General features: G+C 45.2%; 1 protein-coding gene across 2 annotated transcripts in view; it reads left to right on the plus strand.

Annotated features, from left to right (window-relative positions):
- Positions 1 to 20,000, plus strand: part of LOC147029532 (parathyroid hormone/parathyroid hormone-related peptide receptor-like) — a 223,473-nt gene that overhangs the window by 196,226 nt on the left and 7,247 nt on the right. For both annotated transcript variants that reach the window (XM_085872654.1, XM_085872655.1), the window contains one exon: positions 3,555 to 3,596. In XM_085872654.1, the coding sequence (XP_085728780.1) occupies positions 3,555 to 3,596 (42 nt within the window). The remainder of the gene's footprint in view (positions 1 to 3,554; positions 3,597 to 20,000) is intronic.

Consider the following 20,000-nt stretch of genomic DNA (forward strand, 5'->3'; position numbering starts at 1 on the left):
AGTAATTAAGCCCTTAATGAGCACCGTACAGTCGGTAGCGGAACCGCTCTGTGTCATTCTGAGCGAATCGTTCACTCACTGCGGACGTTTTTTGCCGCGCCACTTCATTCAGAGCAAGTGGTCCGTGCTCCGTTATCTGAGTGAGTGGTCTGTGATCCGTCATCCTGAGCAAGTGGTCCGTGCCCGTCATCACAAGGGAGTGGTCCGTGCTCAGTCATCCTGAGCGAGTTGTTCGTGCTCCATCATTCTGAGCGAGTTGTTTGTGCTCCGTCATTCTGAGTGAGTTGTCATGAAATAACACCCGATTTCTGAGCTGTTTGCTGCATGAATGTTTTTTTTTCATTATCAAGCCAAATTTTTTTCCATCCATCACATGCAGCTGTTTATATTGATTAATGTTTGTGAACATATCCCTGAAACGTCTGTATAAATGCAACGTTGCTTTTCGGTGAAAGCTACTCAAGGTTTTTGGGTTGTATCCAGTACATACTGTTGTCAGAAATCACACTGACTCGAACCTGTCGATTCCCGAAAAATTGCCAATATCGGCCAAGTACTAACGTGTGTGTTTTTTGTGTGTTGTTCATAAAGCATAACATATTCTCTCTGCTAACTCCCTCTCCCCCACCTCTCTCTCTCTTTCTTTTTGTCCCATTCTTTCTTCCCCTTCCCAATACAGTGCAGCACCCTCCTCCCACACCTACCTCTCTCACTCTCCCCTCCCCACTTCCCTCTCTTGCTCCCTCTCTGTCTTTGGACATATCCGGACGGTGGTTATGTCCAGGCAGGATTTGTCTCCGGACATGTCTAGATGATATTTGTCTCCGGATAGCTTGGCTCTGAACGCATCGAGGCAGTGTTTGTCTCCGAACGTGTCTGGGTGGTGTTTATGTCCAGACGTGAGATTGTCTCTGGACACGTCAGGGCGGGGTTCGTCTCTGGACGCATCGGAGTGGTGTTCATCTCCACTGCACATCTGCCTTCCCTTCCTCTCACCTCGTGCTGCCTTCCCTTTCCCTCTTTTCTCCCGGCACCAATTATCGTGATCAATAATTTCATGTCCCCTGTGAAATGTTGTTTAGAGTTCGAATACTGTACTCCCAAGGGAGTCGGTGGGGGGGGGGGGTCACATCCCACTGCTGATCAACAAATGTGGTGGTGCTGCATGGTTCAGGTTAAACCCCCGACCTAAATTGTGGTGATGGGCGGTTAACACCGCCAGCCCGGATCGCTGAGTGGTTTTCCTTAGGAGGCGGCCACGTTGATCCTCAGAGATTATAACGTGTGTTGGAGGGGCAGGGCTCGGCACTGGAGGAGTGACGGAGGCACAGATGGATGTACAGTAGGGTTTACACTCAGACCCCACGACAAATACACAGACACATCAATTTAAAATAAACGTGGTAATTTTATGACAATATAAATATTAACAAGGGAATATTGCAAAATGTAATAATTAGCTTGTCCAAAGATGGTCTCTGTGGAACTTCTGAATTGAGGGGCTTCATCCTGCACATGTAGACGTGTCCAAAAAATGGCGCAAAGCTGCTCTCTCACAGTGGGAAAATGCACATCAGGCGATTCGTGAGTGGTATTCAACACCAAGGCTCAGAGACGCCATGCAGCTTCTTCATGTGTCGATCATCCTCACCGACCAGCAGCTTTTTAGAATGGCACCGTCCCCCTCAGTGACATACACGAGGCTGGGCTCCATCTCTCACAACCCAACCAAGAGCCAATTGCCAGGGTCTTGCTCAGTAAGCGAGCCAATTTGCCTCAGCACGAATACGAGAATCGTACAGTCTTCTTCATGCGTTGACGGAAAGCCAGCCATAAAGCCCTGTTCTTTCAGGCCATCTCCTAGTTACATTCTCTCTCGACCGCATGTGTCCCTTACTCTGAACTCATCCAACCAAGCCAACAACGTCCTCGCTTCTCTCCATGACGTCACAACGAACAACCGTTCCACCTCCGGGTCGTGGCTTGCTCGCATGAAACCCAGGAAGGCGGGGCCTCTTCCTGCTCAGCACGCCTGGCTCGCTTGTTATCATTGTGGTTATTATAAAAACGCACTTTCTTCATGGTTGGCTTAGAAATGCAAAAACGTAGGAATAGGTCACAGAGGGCAATTACAAACTGGGGGAACTTATCCTTAATCCCTGTCTAATTAACACCACACCACCCCCCCCCCTTCCTCCGGTGGTGACACATAACACTTAAACTCACAGTCTCCCTACTTAATTACATCAAGATGTCTCCTACATGCCCATGGACCAAACAACTCTATCTTACATCCCAACTTTCCAATGAAATTCCTCCATCTACTCCCACAATCGTAACAGCCCCCCCCCCCACGTTATTTTGGCCTTACCACTTAATGACTCACACAAAATTAGCCCATGAAATATATTAGTTGGGGCTGTGGGAAGCGAGCCATAGCTAACTTACCCAGTCTCCTTTAACGTTCTTCACTCCTTAAACACAACAATTCAAATATTTGCAAAACTCTTGGTTCCTAACTCCTGGGGCAGGTAGAAAATGTCAGAAAACACATCAAAATCTATCATAGCAGACAAAACCTGACCCAAAACTTTTGGTTTTTTTCAACATTTGTACAACCCCCTTCTAAAGACTGCGTTCCCTGGTGGATGCCACAATACCCAATGTTACCATCCAAATTTACCTCTTTCAAATTTCCGTGAGCCCTTTCTCCCTGGTACAGGTTAGTGACACGGATTAAATGAACCTTCCCTCACACATTCATACATAAGCCCAATATCAATCATTCATTTCAACCCTGCAAGACTATGGCCTAAATGTTATTACACACATGTGTGATCCTCAACTTGGCAGCGGGGACGTACCGTCCAACTAAATGGTGGTGGCACTTCCTGTTGTGCTGCCCGCAGTCCAAAAACAAGTTACCCGACTTACAACTTATTTGCCCCCCCCCCCTAAACTATTAGGTCCCTGACAGCCAAACAGCTTTTTTGCTGTACGCCTCGCTCGAGATGGTGTTCTTACTTTTTTTTTTATTGTATACATTGTCGAGGCTCATAATATGATTATGCCTGGTGTTGGCTTATGGTTAGGGTGGTGAGCTTGGGATCTGAGGATCCTGTGTTCAAATCCCCCCTTGGCTGTTAAATTAACACCAGGTGAGGTTGACTCTGCCTGTCATCCTTCTGAGGTTGGCAAAATGAGTGCCAGCTTGCTGGTATCCTGTGTTGGAGTGGCGACTGGTCCAGGATTGTGCCCATTAGCCAAGGAGACTGCTTAGGCAGCACCAACGCTCTGCATCCAGTATGTCCCAATGGATGGATGGATGGACAATCAGAATCACAATCCTTTGAAATGCAGTTTGACATATACTGTATAATTTTTATTGTTTTGTGTTTGTGAAGACAATTTTGTCCATTACAAATGAGCGTCAGCTCTTTGTGCCTGACGACTTTGGCTTTGGGGAGGAACTTTTTTCAGTTTAAAGTAAATGAAATGTCAAAAATGTCCTGCATGTCTTTAAATTTTGATTCTTTCTTGTTTACTTTTTTTAGGGCTTCTTTGTGTCCTTTATCTACTGCTTCTGCAATGGTGAGGTAAGCCTTCGTAAAATTGTTAGTTTTACTCTTTAAACACAGTATTTATGAAGTATGTATATTTGATAATTTTTCAAGTCCCACTCCATTTCCTTTGTCACTCACCCCCTCCCCCCCACCCACCTTAAATCACAACATGTTCTATTTTCCTTGTAATGCTATGTGGCCTTACATTGGCTTGGCCGTACCTGATGCCAACATGGTACAGGAATATCGAATGAACCATATTAAGTCGAGAGGGCAGCAGGAGATAATGTTGTGTGTGAAAAGTGAATGAGGAGGAAGATTTGTAGACTGACAAAGCAGTATATAACGTTGTGTTTATTCTTGAGGTGAAATTCAATCTATGGCCTTTGGTTGAAGTTAGGATTCATTTCGATCCCCAAGTTTTATATACGACTAGCAGGCATACCTGGTGTTGCTCGGTGCTGTTCTCTTCCTGTTGGCATTTTGAAGAAATAATATTTTGTCTTTTTTCAATTATTTTTGTGGGGGCCGATAACACTTCCCCACACCCACTAAGGAATAGGGTTGGGAATCATTTAATATTTTCTTTCTCATAGTTCCAAAGGTTTAGGCACTATAGAAAGATTTAAATTAAAAAAATATTTTAAAGCAAACTTCTTTTCTTTTTTTTGCCTAAAACACTCCCCAGCACTCAGTGATGAACCTCTGAAAGTTTGGCGAAGATCCGTTTGGCCATCTCTAATAAAAATGGCGACACACACACACACACACACACACACACACACACACACACACACACACACACACACACCTCATAGTAGAGATTTTCATTCTGCCTGTAATTTTCCAACATCGTATACCTGCCAAGAGGTTTTTTTTTGCAAAGGACATCATGTCTATTAATAGCATGTTAACACCATGCCAAATAAATGGAGTGCTGAACTTAATGTGGGTGGATGTCATCTCTGAATTTCACCTTGAAGGTAATTTTCAAGGTTAAAAGTGTCAAATGCACTCAAATTTGACATTTTATCAATAACACTGGGCTGCATTTGAAATATTTTTTTCAGAGGTCTAGGTTTTCTCAACGTCTCTCATGCTTTTTGCATGTTGAATTCAGAAATGTATCTAATTTCGCTCAATCAGGTCAAGTTTTTGACTTCAATCAGGTCAATTTCGCTATCTCATTATCTCAATTTTAAGGAAAAAAAATATCAAAAAAAATTTTTTTTTTAAATTAGCATTTTTTAAATTCAAAGTCAGACTTACATTGACAGAAAATGTACAAACGATACATATAATGACACACAAGTACACTTAATGTGGAAGAAAGTGCCTTCTCAATTACTTTCATTTCAATTTCAGAAAAATATAGATAAATCGTTGTTTCTGGCAACACCCAACTTCAGTCGCTCCAGCAGTCTCTGTTTTCCTTCGTCTTTTTAATGCTGAATTTCACATTAACGGTACTTATGTGTCATTTTATATATAGTTTGTACATTTTCTGTCAATGTAAGTCTGATTTTGAATTTTAAAAATGCTAATTAAAAAAAAAATTTAATTATTCTTTTTCCTTAAAATTGAGATAAATTGGCCTTAAAATTGAGATAAAATAAAAATTAAAAAAAAAAACTTGACCTGATTGAGCGAAATGAGATGCATTTCTAAATTCAGCATGCAAAAAACATATTAGTAACGTTGAGAAAACCTGGACCTCTGAAATGACGCAGACCAGTGTAATGCATTGACAAATCCACACGATATGATATATTTTATAAATATAACTTGCATGGAATGTGATGTTTTAAGGGTTACTAAAGCCATTGCACACAGTTAAATAGCAAAAATGTGAAAGCACATTCCAAAAAAAAAAAAAATGGATGAGTTACATTATCACAAGGCAAAAATATTGACTTCTTTTAAATCACCTTCAGGAAATAAATCTTTGAAATGTGTGAAATTACCATATAGCCAAAGCTGGTGTGTTGGAAAACATCCTCATACATTCTTCTTTCAAATGGTACAATTGGAATTGATGTCGGCCAACCAATAACATAAATATTAATGTTTGAATCAACAAGACAAATTACCTCCACCACCGAAGGTGGAAGGAGGTTATGTTTTCACTCTTGTTTGTTTGTTTGTCTATATGCGAGCAGGATATCTCAAAAAATATTATATTATAATAGTATGGAATATTATTGTTCCCACACTTTTTTTTTAATGGGACGTATTGTAGTTGGCTCTGTCCGTCACGTTAACTCCTCTTAACATTTAAATGATTGTGCAGAAATTCACCGACCTTGGTAGTTCTGATCACCACATGGCAAGATGGTGCGAGAACAATATCATTTTTGACCCCGCCCTCTGGGGCTCTGTGACGGGGTCAAAAGGTGAAATACCAAAAAATGCAATTATGGGCACATTTAAAAACATTTTTTAAATGAAACTTGGTGTGTGCAAGTCAACATTGGGGGGACGCATGAAATCTGTAACAATTTTTGGGATTTGACCCCCAGTTTATGCCCCAGGGGTTGGAGACTTAAGTCACGGGGGTCGAAACGGGAAAATATTTTAAACTCAAAATTTGATCTTGGGTCATTGCTGGTGGAACCTTTTGCCATCTTTCAACTTTGCTTAAGGTGGAAAGCATGGGAATTTGTGATGGCATGACATCGACTTCGCTCTAGTATTGTTTTGTCGTCATGTTAATACTATTATTATGTTATTATCGTTATTTTTACCACTACCACCGAAGGTGGACAAAGGTTATGTTTTCACCCCCGACTGTGAGCAGGATATCTCAAAAAATTATGGACTGATTCAGACAAAATTTGTTGGCCAGGTTGGGTGTGTGAGAAGGATGAATTGATTAGATTTTGGTGAAGATCCGGATACTCTAATTTTTTTAAAATTATTCTTCACCGTTGAGAGATTGGGCCAAAAACGATATATAACATGATATCTCAAAAAGTTACGAACAAATTCAGACAAAACTTGGTGGACAGGTGGGGTGTGTGACAACGACCCATTGCTTCGATTTTGATGAAGATCTGGATCCAGATACAAGAATTTTTAAGTGGCACTCTTCATGACTGAGAGATTGGGCCAAAGGCTATCTATATACAGTATATAACACAATCTTTCAAAAAGTTGTGTGGTTATGACAAACTTTGTAGATGAGATGGATATGTGACGAGCAAGCTGCTTAGATTTTAGTTTAAGGTCCAGATGCAGATCCAGTCTATCAGTGAGATACAAAATGTAAACTGTTCAGCTCGGCGGAAGTATGCACTTTACTGAGTGCCAATGTAGTTGTTTGTACCTCATGTACGCGAAGCAAAAAGTGGGGTTAAGAAATTGGTTCATGTCTGTCCGTTTCTCCGTCCATCTGTCCACAAATGTCAGTTAACGGTCAAGGAACAACTCTTTAAATTGAACATTATATTTTGAACACGAATCAGAAAACAAACCTGCCATTTAACAGCACTTTGTCTTTAAATTCATCCCGATCACATAGGCACAGTGAGGAGTACGATAAAAAAAACACATGATTTTAGTGTGTCTGCCTGCCTGGCAGTCAAACAAAATTGAAAATAATTCTAAACAGGAAACCTAATGTTTTTATGGACATCATAAAGGACACAAACAACCAGCATGAAAAACGAATGTAACTTGTTAAGGGGCTGTCACACCTTGACGATTTAGCCAGCGTATACCGACATATGAAAAATTTGTCTAAAACGCTGGCACACGTCGAATACGTTATGGGTAAGTTTTGGAAACGTTGAGAGCACGCTGAAGCACGCTGGCATACGTCGTATACGTTATGGGTAAGTTTTGTATACGTTAAGAGCACGCTGAAGCACGCTGGCATACGTGGTAGTACGCCGAGCTCGTCGACAAATTTTAACATGCTCAAAATTTTTCGACGTATGCCAGCGTATGACTCGCACGTTCCACATACGCTGGCCATAAGTTGTAGGCATGTTACGCGATCGTTGACACACGTTACTTGTAAGTTACTCATAAGTCGAAACACGTCGAGGTAATGTTTAGCGTACCAAAAACTTATTTCTAACCTATGAGTAACGTGCTTTAAACCTATGTGTAACGCATCTCCAACGCACATTGACGTATGTAGATGTCTTCCGGACTTCATCGAGGGATACTTGTTTCCAGAGGCAAGGTGACGCAACGTCAGTGCCAGCCTCATGCCGGGCTCAAGCGGATCCCTGTAGAAGGTGTATTGCTTAGTTATCCTTGGACCCACTCTGGCTTGCAGCTCGTTGAACATCGCTGGGGCCATACGCAGGAAGTTGGTGAAGGATGCATGGTCCTCATTGCGGAGTTCCACCATGAGCTGGTCATACATGCCAAAATGCCGTCGCCTCCCGATCCATGGTCTCACCCAGTTCCTTCTCCTCCGTTCACCTCTTCTTCTCCTGGCTCTATTGGCACGCAACTGGTACAGTGTCAAATCGATGAGGTTATGTTGATGTTGGAGGACAGGTAGTAGGTATTGTTGTCTCAGCCTTGCCGGATCCTCCATCTCTCGGATGACATGGACATGTACTCACCATGGAGTCTGGAACACTGACGGGTTCCTCCTGTGAAGCCCATTTTTATATACCAATTCCCCTAAATACTGCCAATACGCCATTATACGGTAGCTGTAAGTTAGAAACACGTTCAGTAAGTTCTGTGGTCGTCCGGAAGACGTCAATCAAATACATCTACATACGTCAATGTCCGTTGGAGATACGTTACTCATAGGTTCAAAGCACGTTACTCATAGGTTAGAAATAAGTTTCGGGTACGCTAAACATTACGTCGACGTGTTTCGACTTATTAGTAACTTACAAGTAACGTGTGCCGACGTGTTTCAACGATCGCATAACGTGCCTACAACTTATGGCCAGCGTATGCGGAACATGTGAGTCATACGCTGGCATACGTCGAAAAATTTTGAGCATGCTTAAAATTTGTCGACGTGCTCGGCGTACTATGACGTATGCCAGCGTGCTTCAGCGTGCTCTTAACGTATACAAAACTTACCCATAACGTATTCGAAGTGTGCCAGCGTATTCGGCAAATTTTTCATTCGTCGGCATACGCTGGCTAAAACGTCAAGGTGTGACAGGGCATGACGGTGATGTTGACACTTCGATGTCTAGTGCGGTTATGATTTGAATCGTCGAGCGGCAGCCTTTTAATAGGCTACGCCATGTAATCGTCGGCGATACGCTGCCGCGCGCTATGCAAACATTAGACTATCGTTGGGCATACATTGTAAACGCCAACAACATGCTAAGCATTCGTTGGTATAAGTTATCTATGAGTTATCGAAACGTTCTTTGTACATTACTAATATGTTATGCATACGTCCAACTCGTTATGAATACGCCAAAAACTTTAAAAAAAAACATCAATAGTTCAGCGTATGCCAGCGTTTGACATACATTTTGATACATTGCCATACGCTGGCTAAAACGTCAAGGTGTGACAGCCCCTTTAGATAGAGTGATGTAATAGCCACCGCGTCAATAGTGGTAAAACGGCAGTAAACTTCCAGAAAGGATTTTTTTGTGCGACCTTTACAATCTTTATTATATTTAAATTAAATGATATACTTGAACACTGTAGAACACAAATCGCCTTCTTAATACTTCCAAGAACCTCCAGTTTTACAGTACAGGGAGGGCCTTACCATTCACAGGTTTCCTCTTTGCGGATTCACTCTGTCGTGATGAATTTAATGAGGTAAGGTTTTCAGATTGTGGTCAATGTGCTCGAACAATTATGGGATGGCGAATTTTCCACATTTATTCACCTAATTACCACAGGCTGTCAACACAATAACCCCCTCAAACACTCCACCATCGTCATCGCCATCATCTTCAACTCATCTTTACCATCGCCATCAACAACATCACCATCGGTGGGTATTTGGTGCCCATGACCTGACATTCGGTATCCCAAGCACGTATGCAAAGTTTGGTGGAGATTGCCCCAGACGTTTTTGATTCTATAATTATCAGATGCACACACACACACACACACACACACACACACACACACACACACACACACACACACACACACACACACACACACACACACACACACACACACACACACACACACACACACACACACACACACACACACACCGAATTGCCTTATTTTATATAATAGGATTTGGAGAGGGTCATCTCTTGCTGAGAAGTGGACATTTGTGCAAGTTACATCAATTTGTGCAGTAATGAAAATATTTTGTGCATAGAAAATGAACTATTGTCGTGGGGCCGGGTGTCGGTGGCGAGCACGACCGCTAGATGGAGCAGTAGAGTCGGCTCCACCGAACACCCGGAATCTAGATCGTGCTGCTCGGAGAACTCCGAAAGGCACGTGTCCCTTGCAGGACCGTGGTCGCCAATACTTTGACAGCATGAGGTAGGGTTCATTTGTCTAACTCCAACTTACCAAAGTACTCATGCCATCCAACTACCGGGGAAACCACACCCTTGGCCGACTCTGTCCGATCAGAGTCGTGGGTAACGGCTCGGATCCGACGTAACCGAGCGGAGATACCAGAGCTGCGCCGGACCAAATGTATAACTATGGCAACGGCCTTCATAATTCCCGTTCACAGCGTGGCAAACCAATGGCAGAAAGGACAAGGACGAGCTGAGACATTCAACAAAATGGATATTTATTTACAATAGGCAGGGAGGGGTACACAGAAGAGCGGAGTTATCACGACGAAGCAAGCAACCAATGTACAATGAAAGCACTTAACAATTCTACTTGACAAGACAGGCCCACACACAGACACGCACACCCAAAGAAAAGAGATGGACCCCGCCGGGTCTTTATTCGGCTCTCCAGCCGAGGAGGATAGTTCGGCTGGGAGTCAGGACGTGCTGGCTACCTGACCGCGTTCGCGCGGCTCAATGTCCGCACCTTCCCGGAGCACCAGTCGTCAAAGGACGGACCAGGGCAGCCAAACCCAGAGGAGGCGAGACAAGGTGACCTCCCGTGATGAGATGGTCGACCTCTTGTAGTTCTGCACTTGACGAGACGCCTCGGATGCATGCGATGCAGTTAGATGCAGACCAGACCGAAGCGCGCTCGAGCAGATGGGATGCAATTATTCATTCCTTTTTTTCCGTCCTTCGGGGCGCGGTCCGCTCATCCGTGGCCTGCTCTCATTGGGCGGACCGCATGTCGCGGCTCCGCCTTCTTGCAAAGGACCGCCCCAGCTCTGGTCTGCTCGTCGCCCATTGGCTGGAAAATGACGCATACCCTTATTTGGTGCCAGGCCAGAACGAAACGCTTCGTGAGCACGCGAAGAGCGCGGACAATGCCGCGAGCAGAGTGTTGTGTGTGAGAGCGAAGATGGCGTTGTTGCCATTGTTGTAAGGGATGTAAAAAAATCCTATCAATAAAATTACCCACAGCGCACGTACACTTAATTCCCATGAGACACAGGGGATGGATTCTAATTAGAAACACATACTAACCGAGATAACTGATCTATAGGGACTGGCTGTTGTGTGCTCATGGCTTCCAGATTCGCAACACTATTATGACACTGAAGGACATATTTTCTTTTTGGGGTTATCGATTAATGCTATTATTGTTCGTTGATCATTGTTTATTCATAAATAGTAATTCATATAATCTCTTCGTGCTTTGTTTAGAAAAGCAATACAAAGTCATATTTTGAGTTTTTGCTTCGTAAGATTGATTTTTTTTAAAAAAACCCTAAAAACTATATACATGTACAAGTGCATCGTGTTAATATTGCCAATATCATCAATGATAGATAGAATGACTGATGAAAATAATGACAATCAAAAGGATAATAGTTACCAGTAACAGAATATTAATGAATATTCTTTTGATCATCAAAAAGCATATTTTCTCCTCAATAAATACTTGAATGTTGAGATTGTAAAAAAAATAAATAAAACGTCGTGTCGCTTACCAGATCATGTCGACAGGTCAGATAACCCCAGTTATCCTCAGCTCAGGAAATACTATGCAGTTGCATTATTGTTATTATTATTATTATTATTATTATTATTATTATTATCACTGTTCATATCATTTACAACGCAACATGTCAATGTTAATTTGGAAGTGGTATTCAGCTCTCTACTATCATGCATGTGGGGATGTCCTTCTCCACACAACTTGCAGAGATCATATTATGTCGATTATTTACTCCAGGTAGATTTTTTTTTTTTTTTTGTATACCTTGGTCGAGGCTCGTATGAGAGCTAACACAACTCACAGCAAGGAGGCATGAGACAAGAGGGGCGGGAGTGGAAGGGACAAAACAGTGGGGAACAGACATATTAGGTGAACTGTGGAAGGGAGAGGGATGGGGATGGGATGGGGATGGGACGGGGAACATGGCGAAGAGAAGATGGACATTTCAGGGACTTTCAGGAAGGAAAAGCAGGAGAAATGAAGGAAGTGGGCTTGGGTGGATTATCGGGGGTAGAAAAGATCGAGGATTTGGATGGGGGAAGATAAGAGGTGGTGGTGAACAGCTGTTTTGAAAGCCTGGAGGGAAGAATGGGAAAGAATAGAGTGAGGAAGTTTATTCCAAAGGCGGGAAAAAAGAGGAATGAAAGAGTGAACATGAGCAGTGATTAGTGATTTTGGTAGTTTTACGAGAAGGGTTGTGCTGGCGGACCTTGAGCGCCCTGTGGAAATGTGGTGGGGACAAATCGCAGAGAGAGCAGGGGGGGCAAGGCTGGAGAGGAGTCGGTAGAAGACAGAAAGACCACCGACCAACCTGCGGTGATTGAGTGAGAGGCCCAAAGACTCAGCTTCATTGCGGGAGATGCCGATGATCTTAAATGCCCTGGTTTCGACAGCGTGAAGCCGAGAAAGGTGGGAGGCAGGAGCACCAGCCCAGAGGGGAGAGCAGTACTCCATCAGGCTACAGATAAAAGCTTTGTAAGTGGTGAGGAGCTCAAGAGGGCCGAGGAAGGACTTAGCACGACGGAGGATTCCCAGTCGGCGACTGGCTTTTGAGGCGAGGTTGGAAATGTGACTTTCCCAGGAAAGGTCATGGCAGATAGTGAGACCTAGAAGCTTGAAAGAAAAGACTTCTTCCAGAGGATTGTTGAGAAAGTGGATGGGGGGGTTTTGTAAATGGTCCCCTCGAAACAGGTCCTGTTCTATCTTTATTTTGAACCAACCACGCTCCAACCATCACACAACAACAACAACGCCAACAGCCACGATCTTTACCTTCACCACTCGCTCCCGCAAACATCGGATCACCGCCATTCCAAACGGCACCATGGCCATAAACCACCACCATAAACCCTCCACCACCTTCACCTCTCTCCTTCTGCGGCCATTCCCGCACCACCTGTGAGCACCGAGCGTCGGGCTGTCCTGGGCTCGGACAAGATACGCGCCGAGCCACGAGTGCAAAATGCGGCCTTTCCGAGGAGAATTCGGATCAGGAATGCTACACGCCCACTTCTGATCCTTCCAATCAGCAAGCGCGGGGCGGTTTGGCCCCGCCTCCAGGCGCGTCTGTGTGGAATCGAGATATGCAAATTCTAGGATCAAGGGAGATTCACGCCCCTTTTTCTCCATCCAATGGGCGAGCGTGGCTCCGCCCCCGAGCTCGTTCTGATCCGGAAATTTGCATATGGGTTCTCCTGCCGGCCTATAAAGCGCCGTGCGCAAGGCGAATCTGGGCAGAGTCGGTTTTGGAAGAGCGGAGAGTGGCAGAAAAGCGAAGAGAGTTTTGAGGCAGAGTCGGTTTTGGAAGAGCGGAGAGTGGCAGAAAAGCGAAGAGAGTTTTGAGGGAGAGTCAGTTTTGGAAGAGCGGAGAGTGGCAGAAATGAAGAGTCAGTTTGGAAGAGCGGAGTGGAGTCGGGAGGCGAGGGCGTCCCGGTGGTTTTCGGCAGTCGGCTGAGGAGAATTGGGGGAAGAGTCCGAGGAGCTCGGGTCCGAGGCAAGGAAGTCGGCGACGAGGTCGCGGTGGAATCGCTCGTCACAGGACCCAAGCAAGCCAGCTATACTCTTTCCCCAGAGCATCAACAATTCCCCCCCCTTTTTCCCCCGCGCTGAGATAGTGCAAAAAGGGGGCCCTGTTCCCACCCCACTCCAAGCAGTGCCAACAAACTCATCCCCCTCCTCGCAACACTGGTGTCAGGTTGTGGGACACAAACCCATCCCCCTCCTCGCGACACTGGTGTCAGAGAGTGGGAAAACAAACTCTCCTGTCTCAAGCTAAATTCACGGGAATCGGTCCAGGGGTGAGAGGAGTGACCCCCGATTCCCTCCAAATTACGAGCAATTAAAATTAACCCCTTACGAGAAATAAGATGGAGTCTCAAGGCGAGCGGGTGTCGGGGGTAGAAATGTAGGATCCATGGCCCGGGTCGGTTCTTTTTATAATTATAACCCCACCACTAACTGTGGTCAGTGGGAGCGGCTTGAGCACGAACTTTGCCGGCAAACGGAGTCGCACAATGGCAGCGCGATCGCACCTCAGCGCAGCACAGAGCGGGCTGATATTAATAGCACAACTCACGGCACGAGGCGTGAGCTCCCAGTCACCGGTTCAAGGCATGTGGTCACGGCATGTGCCATGGCAGGCGTGGCAGGATGACTATGCGAGCATTGGCAGGCTTCAGGCACAATTGAGGGATGTCTTGGAAAAGGTGAAGCATTATGAAGAATATATCGAGGAGGTGCAAAGTGGAGTGGACGAGTCACAACGGCACGCAGACGAGCTTCAGAAAAATTACGTGTACGGGGGGACACAGCGATTGGACGATTTACTGGAACTAATTTGGTGGCAAAAACATGACTTGGCCAACACAGTCGACAAATTATGTGGGAAAAAGAATTTGGTAGTGTTTTATACCCGTCAGTTGGTATATGCGAAGAGCAAACTGAACAAAAGAATAGAGGAACAGCAGATTGGTATCTCCCAGGAAAGGAAACAATGGGAGGAAGAATGGAAAACCGAGCTCGAAAAGAAACAAAAGGAGCACGACTTGGAAGTAAAACAATTAATGGAAAAATTATTGGAGGAAGCAAGGCGGTTCAAAGAACTGGAGGGGAGAGTGAGGGAAATACAGTTGGAAGAGAAAAAAGTGAACACGATGGAGAGTTGGAACAATTAAAGGAAGAGATAAGAACAGGCAATCAGGAAAGAGAAAGCCTAGAATGGAAGATAAAAAGAGGAGAGAGACAGCTCGAGGAAAGGATGGAGGAATTGCTGGAAAAGTCAGAACAGTTCAAAGAACTGCAGGGAGAATTGAGGGAGGAAGGAGAAAGGAAAACAAAGCTCGAAAAGGAAAAACGCGAACAAGATGGGGAATTGGAACTACTGAAGCGAGAGGTAAGGGCAAGCCAGTTTAAAAGAGAAATCCTGGAAGGGGAGATAAGAATAGGAAAGGAATGGCAGAAAAAACTAAATGAATACAGTAAAAAAAGGGACGAATTGAGGAGGGAAGTGGTGGAAAGAAGAGATGAAATGAGTGAAGAAGCACGCAAATTGAGAAAGGAATTGGAAACAAAAACTTCTGAGATACTGAAACACCAAAACAAAGAAAGAGGATTAAAAGACGAACTGAGGATGTTAAAAGAGGAAAGGAAGAGAACAGAGAATGAAACGTTAAGGAACCACACTGAGCAGATTGAACAATTAGAACCCAAAGCAAAGTCGGAGTGTGCAGAGATGAGAAAGGAATTGGAAAAGAAAACTTCTGAGTTACAGAAACACCAAAACAAAGAGACGGAATTACAAAACGAGTTGAGGATGGTGAGAGAAGAAAGAACGACAACAGAAAAGGAAACGTTAAGGAACCACACTGTACAGATCGAACAGCTGGAAGAGAAGGCCAGATTAAAGAATGAGATGCAAGAAAGAGTAATGATGGAAGAACGAATAAGACAGGAGAAGGAAGTCAGCCAACTGAAAGAAATAACGAGATTGCAGAATGTGGAACAAGGAAGACAGTGGAATAGGAAATACAAAGAACAAGGAATGAGACAGGAGAAAGAAATCCGTCAATTAAAGGAAACGATGAGATTGCAGAACGAGGAACAAGAGAGACAGTGGAATAAAAAACTGAAAGAGTATGAATTTGAAACGGAACGACAAAAGGGAAAAAATAGGTTGGAATACGAGGAGAAGTTGAAGGAGCAAGGAATGAAGCAGGAAGGAGAAATCAGGAGATGGAAGGACACATGGAGATTGGAGAGGGAAGAACGAGAGGAACAATGGGAAAGAAAACAAAAGGAACATGAAGCCGAGGTTGACCAATTGAAATTAAAGGCGAGGCTGGAGTGTGAGGAGATAGACAAAGAACAGCGAATGGAACACAAAATGGAGATGAACCAAATGAGGAAAACCATGAAACTGGAGAAGGAAAGACAGGAGAGGAAACGAGGAAGGGTAATGAGAGAACAGCGAATGAAACACAGGAAGGAAATGAGCCAATTGAAAGAAACGATGAGATTGGAAAAGGAAGAGCAGGAGAAACTGTGGGGCAGGAAACAAGAACAATGTGAGTTGGAAATTGAACAACTAAAACGGGGAGCAAGATTGGAGTCCACGGAGAATGAAAAACTCCGGAGGGAGATTGAAGAACTCAGGAAGTTCTGAGAGGAGGAACGACTCAGAAGGAGCCAGGAAGCAGAACAACGCAATAAGGTGGGATGTGTGACAGCACCACAAGGAGCAATGTCGGTGGTGCAGGACCGAATCGACACCACTCGTCGGATGAAGGAACAATTAGGACCAACCCGGATAAAGGAGACACAAATAAAAATGCAGACGAGGGAAGTAACAAAGACAAAAAAGGAAATGAAAGTATTGCCAGAGACACGGAAGATAGAGAGTGAATTGGACGGGGTTAGAGACGCACACACACACACACAGAGGTAGTGGAGGACCATGAGGGGGAGCTGGCGGACTGGTTAGAGACCCGGTGCGAGCAGCTGGATGGCCTCCTCCAGGAACGAGGGGAGGGAGTATGCCCCCTTGAGGCGACTCACGACCAGGTGGGTTCGGTCGTGCTTTGCGAGGTCGAGGGGAGGAGTGCTGTGGACAGGTGCACGGAGAGCTTGGGGGTATAGAGGCCCCGGAAACCCTTGTGGGGACACGAATCCCCACTGTGGTTGTCCCGGTGTGTGTGGTGCAAGGTGTGAGTGCGAGCCCGTGTATGGATGAGACCCCGGGTATGAGTGACACCCCGTGTGGGAATGAAACCCCGCGTGTGAGTGCTGTGGTGGCAAGTGTGCCGAGATGCGTGCTTCCCAGCGCGCCGTGTGTGAGTGAAACACCGCGGGTGAGTGCCCCCGCGTGTGTGAGTAAGGCACGATGCGTGAGTGAACGGCCGAGTGCAAGGTAGACCGTGTGTGTGAGAGAGCGGTATGTGAGGGAGATGTCGGTCGGCATGTGTGAACATGCAGCCGCGTCTCCGGGTGTGAATGTGAATGTAATGGAGTGGAGAGTGAGCGTCGTGACACGCAGGTGTGCGTGGGTGGAATGGCGATGACGACGGCGACAGAGGGATAAAAGGGCGACAAAATTTAAAATGGATTATATTGAGATTGTTTTTGTCATTGATCAACACAAAAAACACCAGATCAAAGTGGAATTAAATATATATATATATTTTTTACAAATTAATCAAGTTTGAAAAGTTTAAATGTCTTGCATCAATAAGTATTCAACCCCTTTGCTATGACACTCCAAGTTGAGCTCAGGTGCATCCAATTTCCTTTGATGATCCTTAAGATGTCTCCACAACTTAATTGAAGTCCACCTGGGGCCAATTCAATTGATTGGACATGATTTAGAAAGAAACACACCTTTCTATATGAGGTCCCACAGTTGACAGTCCATGTCAGAGCAGAAACTCCACCGTGAAGTCCGAAGAACTGTCCGTAGAACTCCGAGATAGAATCGTGAGGAGGAGTAGATCTTGGGAAGGGTATAAATTTTTTTTGGAGTGTTGAAAGTTCTCGTGAGCACAGTGAGCTCCATCACCAGGAATTGGAAACAATATGAATTCTTCCTACTACTACCCAGACTTCCGAGAGCTGGCCGTCCAACCAAACTGAGCAACCGGGCAAGGAGGACCAATAACCCAGTGACCACTCTGACAGAACTACAGAGTTCCTTGACCGATATGAGAGAACCTGCTGGAAGGACAACGATCTTTGTAGCACTTCGTAAATTTATGCTTTATAGGAGAGTGGCCAGATGGAAGCCACTCCTGAGACAAAGGCACATAACAGCACGCTTGGAGTTTGTAAAAAGGCATGTGAAAGACTCTGAGAGCATGAGGCAAACCATTCTGTGGTCTGATGAGATGACAATTTAACTCTTTGGCTTCAAGGCAAAGTGCTACGTCTGGGAGAAACCGAGCACACCTCACCACCCATCTCACACCATCTGAAATGAATGTGAGAGAAAAACCTTCAGAGTATGAGGCTTTATTTCACTTGATTGAAGCCGTCTCTACAAACACAAAAGGAATACATGTGCAGTCAATCACCGCAAAGTATAACAACAATTAGCCAGCATAAGCACGGAGTCCGGTATACTCTCAATTGTCACCATTCAACGAGCGCCAAGTGAACCACCGCAGTTAATGACAATGCCCCAGGAACAATCCCACCGACCGCGCGGCATCTCGGTTTTATCTGTCTCGTGTGCGAGCCTCGCGTCACGTGGTCACGCGTCACTTCATCTTTTATTTCATCACATTCTCCCCATCTTGAATATGTAACTAGAGGTTCAACTAACGCACCATGATTACTTCAAAGCTATCGGAGCATACGTTTCAAGCAGTGTGAACTATTTAAACTACAGAAGCATACATTTCAAGCAGTGAGGATTATTTTGAGTTATAGAAGCATAGTAAGGTGTCATCAAGGGATGTCGATAATCCCCTTTACAGATCGAGTCGTCGAGGGGGTTTTATCCGTCGACCTCTCTGGGAGTAAATGGTGGTTTCACTTGAGGGAGGCTTCCGATCCCCTTGGGGAGCCTCGATTCGTACCGGGGATGACTCCACGATCGCTCTCGGGTGGAATGCGGTAGCTTCGTCTACCTCAACCCCGACGCCACCATTCTCGGGTGGAGAAGTTCCTGAGGGAGAAACACCTGGGGAGGGAATGTCAGAGGGAGCAGTACCTGCGGGAGGAGTACCTGCAGGAGCCAGATGGCGAACCGACACAGTGGTCTCCCTGCCATCAGGAAGTCTAACATGAGCATACTCAGGATTAGCATCGATGAGTTCGACCTTCTCCACCATCGGTTCATACTTGCTTTGTCGTACCGGGCGTTTCATGAACACTGTACCCGGATAGGTTAGCCAGTGGGGCACCGATTGGCTGCCGGTATATCATCGTTGGTGAGTAAACATTCATTCGTGCGGAGTAGCATTGATGGACGTACAGAGCAAAGAGCGTATGGAATTCAGGGCATCGGGAAGGGTAACCTCCTACCGCTCAGGCCCCAGTCCTCTCGATCTCAGCGCCAGGGTTACGGCTTTCCAAATGACTCCATTATACCGTTCCACCTGCCCATTACCCTGTGGGTTGTAACCCGTCATTCGACGAGTTGCTATGCCGTGTTCATATAGGAATTGTTTGAGCTCGTCCGACATGAAACCCGGTCCTCTGTCTGAATGTATATACGAAGGTTTCCCAAACATGGCAAAGAGGTCAGAGAGACATTTCACGACAGTGCCCGAGGTCATATCCGAGCACGGGAATGCGAATGGGAACCTTGAGTATTCATCAACAACAGTGAGTATGTATCTGTTGTCTGTCTCAGTCGGCAGGGGCCCTTTGAAGTCGATATTTAGTCTCTCGAAGGGTGAAGTGGCCTTGATCAACCTGCCAGGAGCGGCGCCATAGAATCTGGGTTTTAGTTCAGCAAAAACAGGGCAAGAAGCACTCACTTGTTTAATATCTTCGATAGAATAGGGAAGGTTTTGTCTACGCACGAAATGTGCCATTCTGGTTACTCCTGGGTGGCACAGAGACACATGAAGGTCTTGCAAAGCCCGACCGGATGTCGCCGAACAGTAGACCCGAGAGAAGGTGTCTGCAGCAGGGTTTTCCCTCCCGGGTCGATAAACAATGTCGTAACTATAACAAGATAGATCTATCTGCCATCTCATTATTTTGTCGTTCTTAATTTTCCCGTTATTTTTCCCATCAAACATGAAGGCAACAGATCGCTGGTCCGTGACGAGTGTGAAGTGGTTGCCCAGTAAATAATGTCTCCATTTACGTAGGGCTTCGACAATAGCGTACGCTTCCTTCTCTATCGCCGAGTATCTCTGCTCGCTTCCAGAGAGAGTTCTCGAGAAGAACGCGACGGGTCAGCCGGATTGATTGAGCGTAGCGGCGATCGCGTGA

The sequence above is a fragment of the Eptatretus burgeri genome, chromosome 3 (genome assembly GCF_056783735.1).
Source record: "Eptatretus burgeri isolate ZD-2024b chromosome 3, Ebu_testis_v1, whole genome shotgun sequence".
Lineage (NCBI taxonomy): Eukaryota > Metazoa > Chordata > Myxini > Myxiniformes > Myxinidae > Eptatretus > Eptatretus burgeri.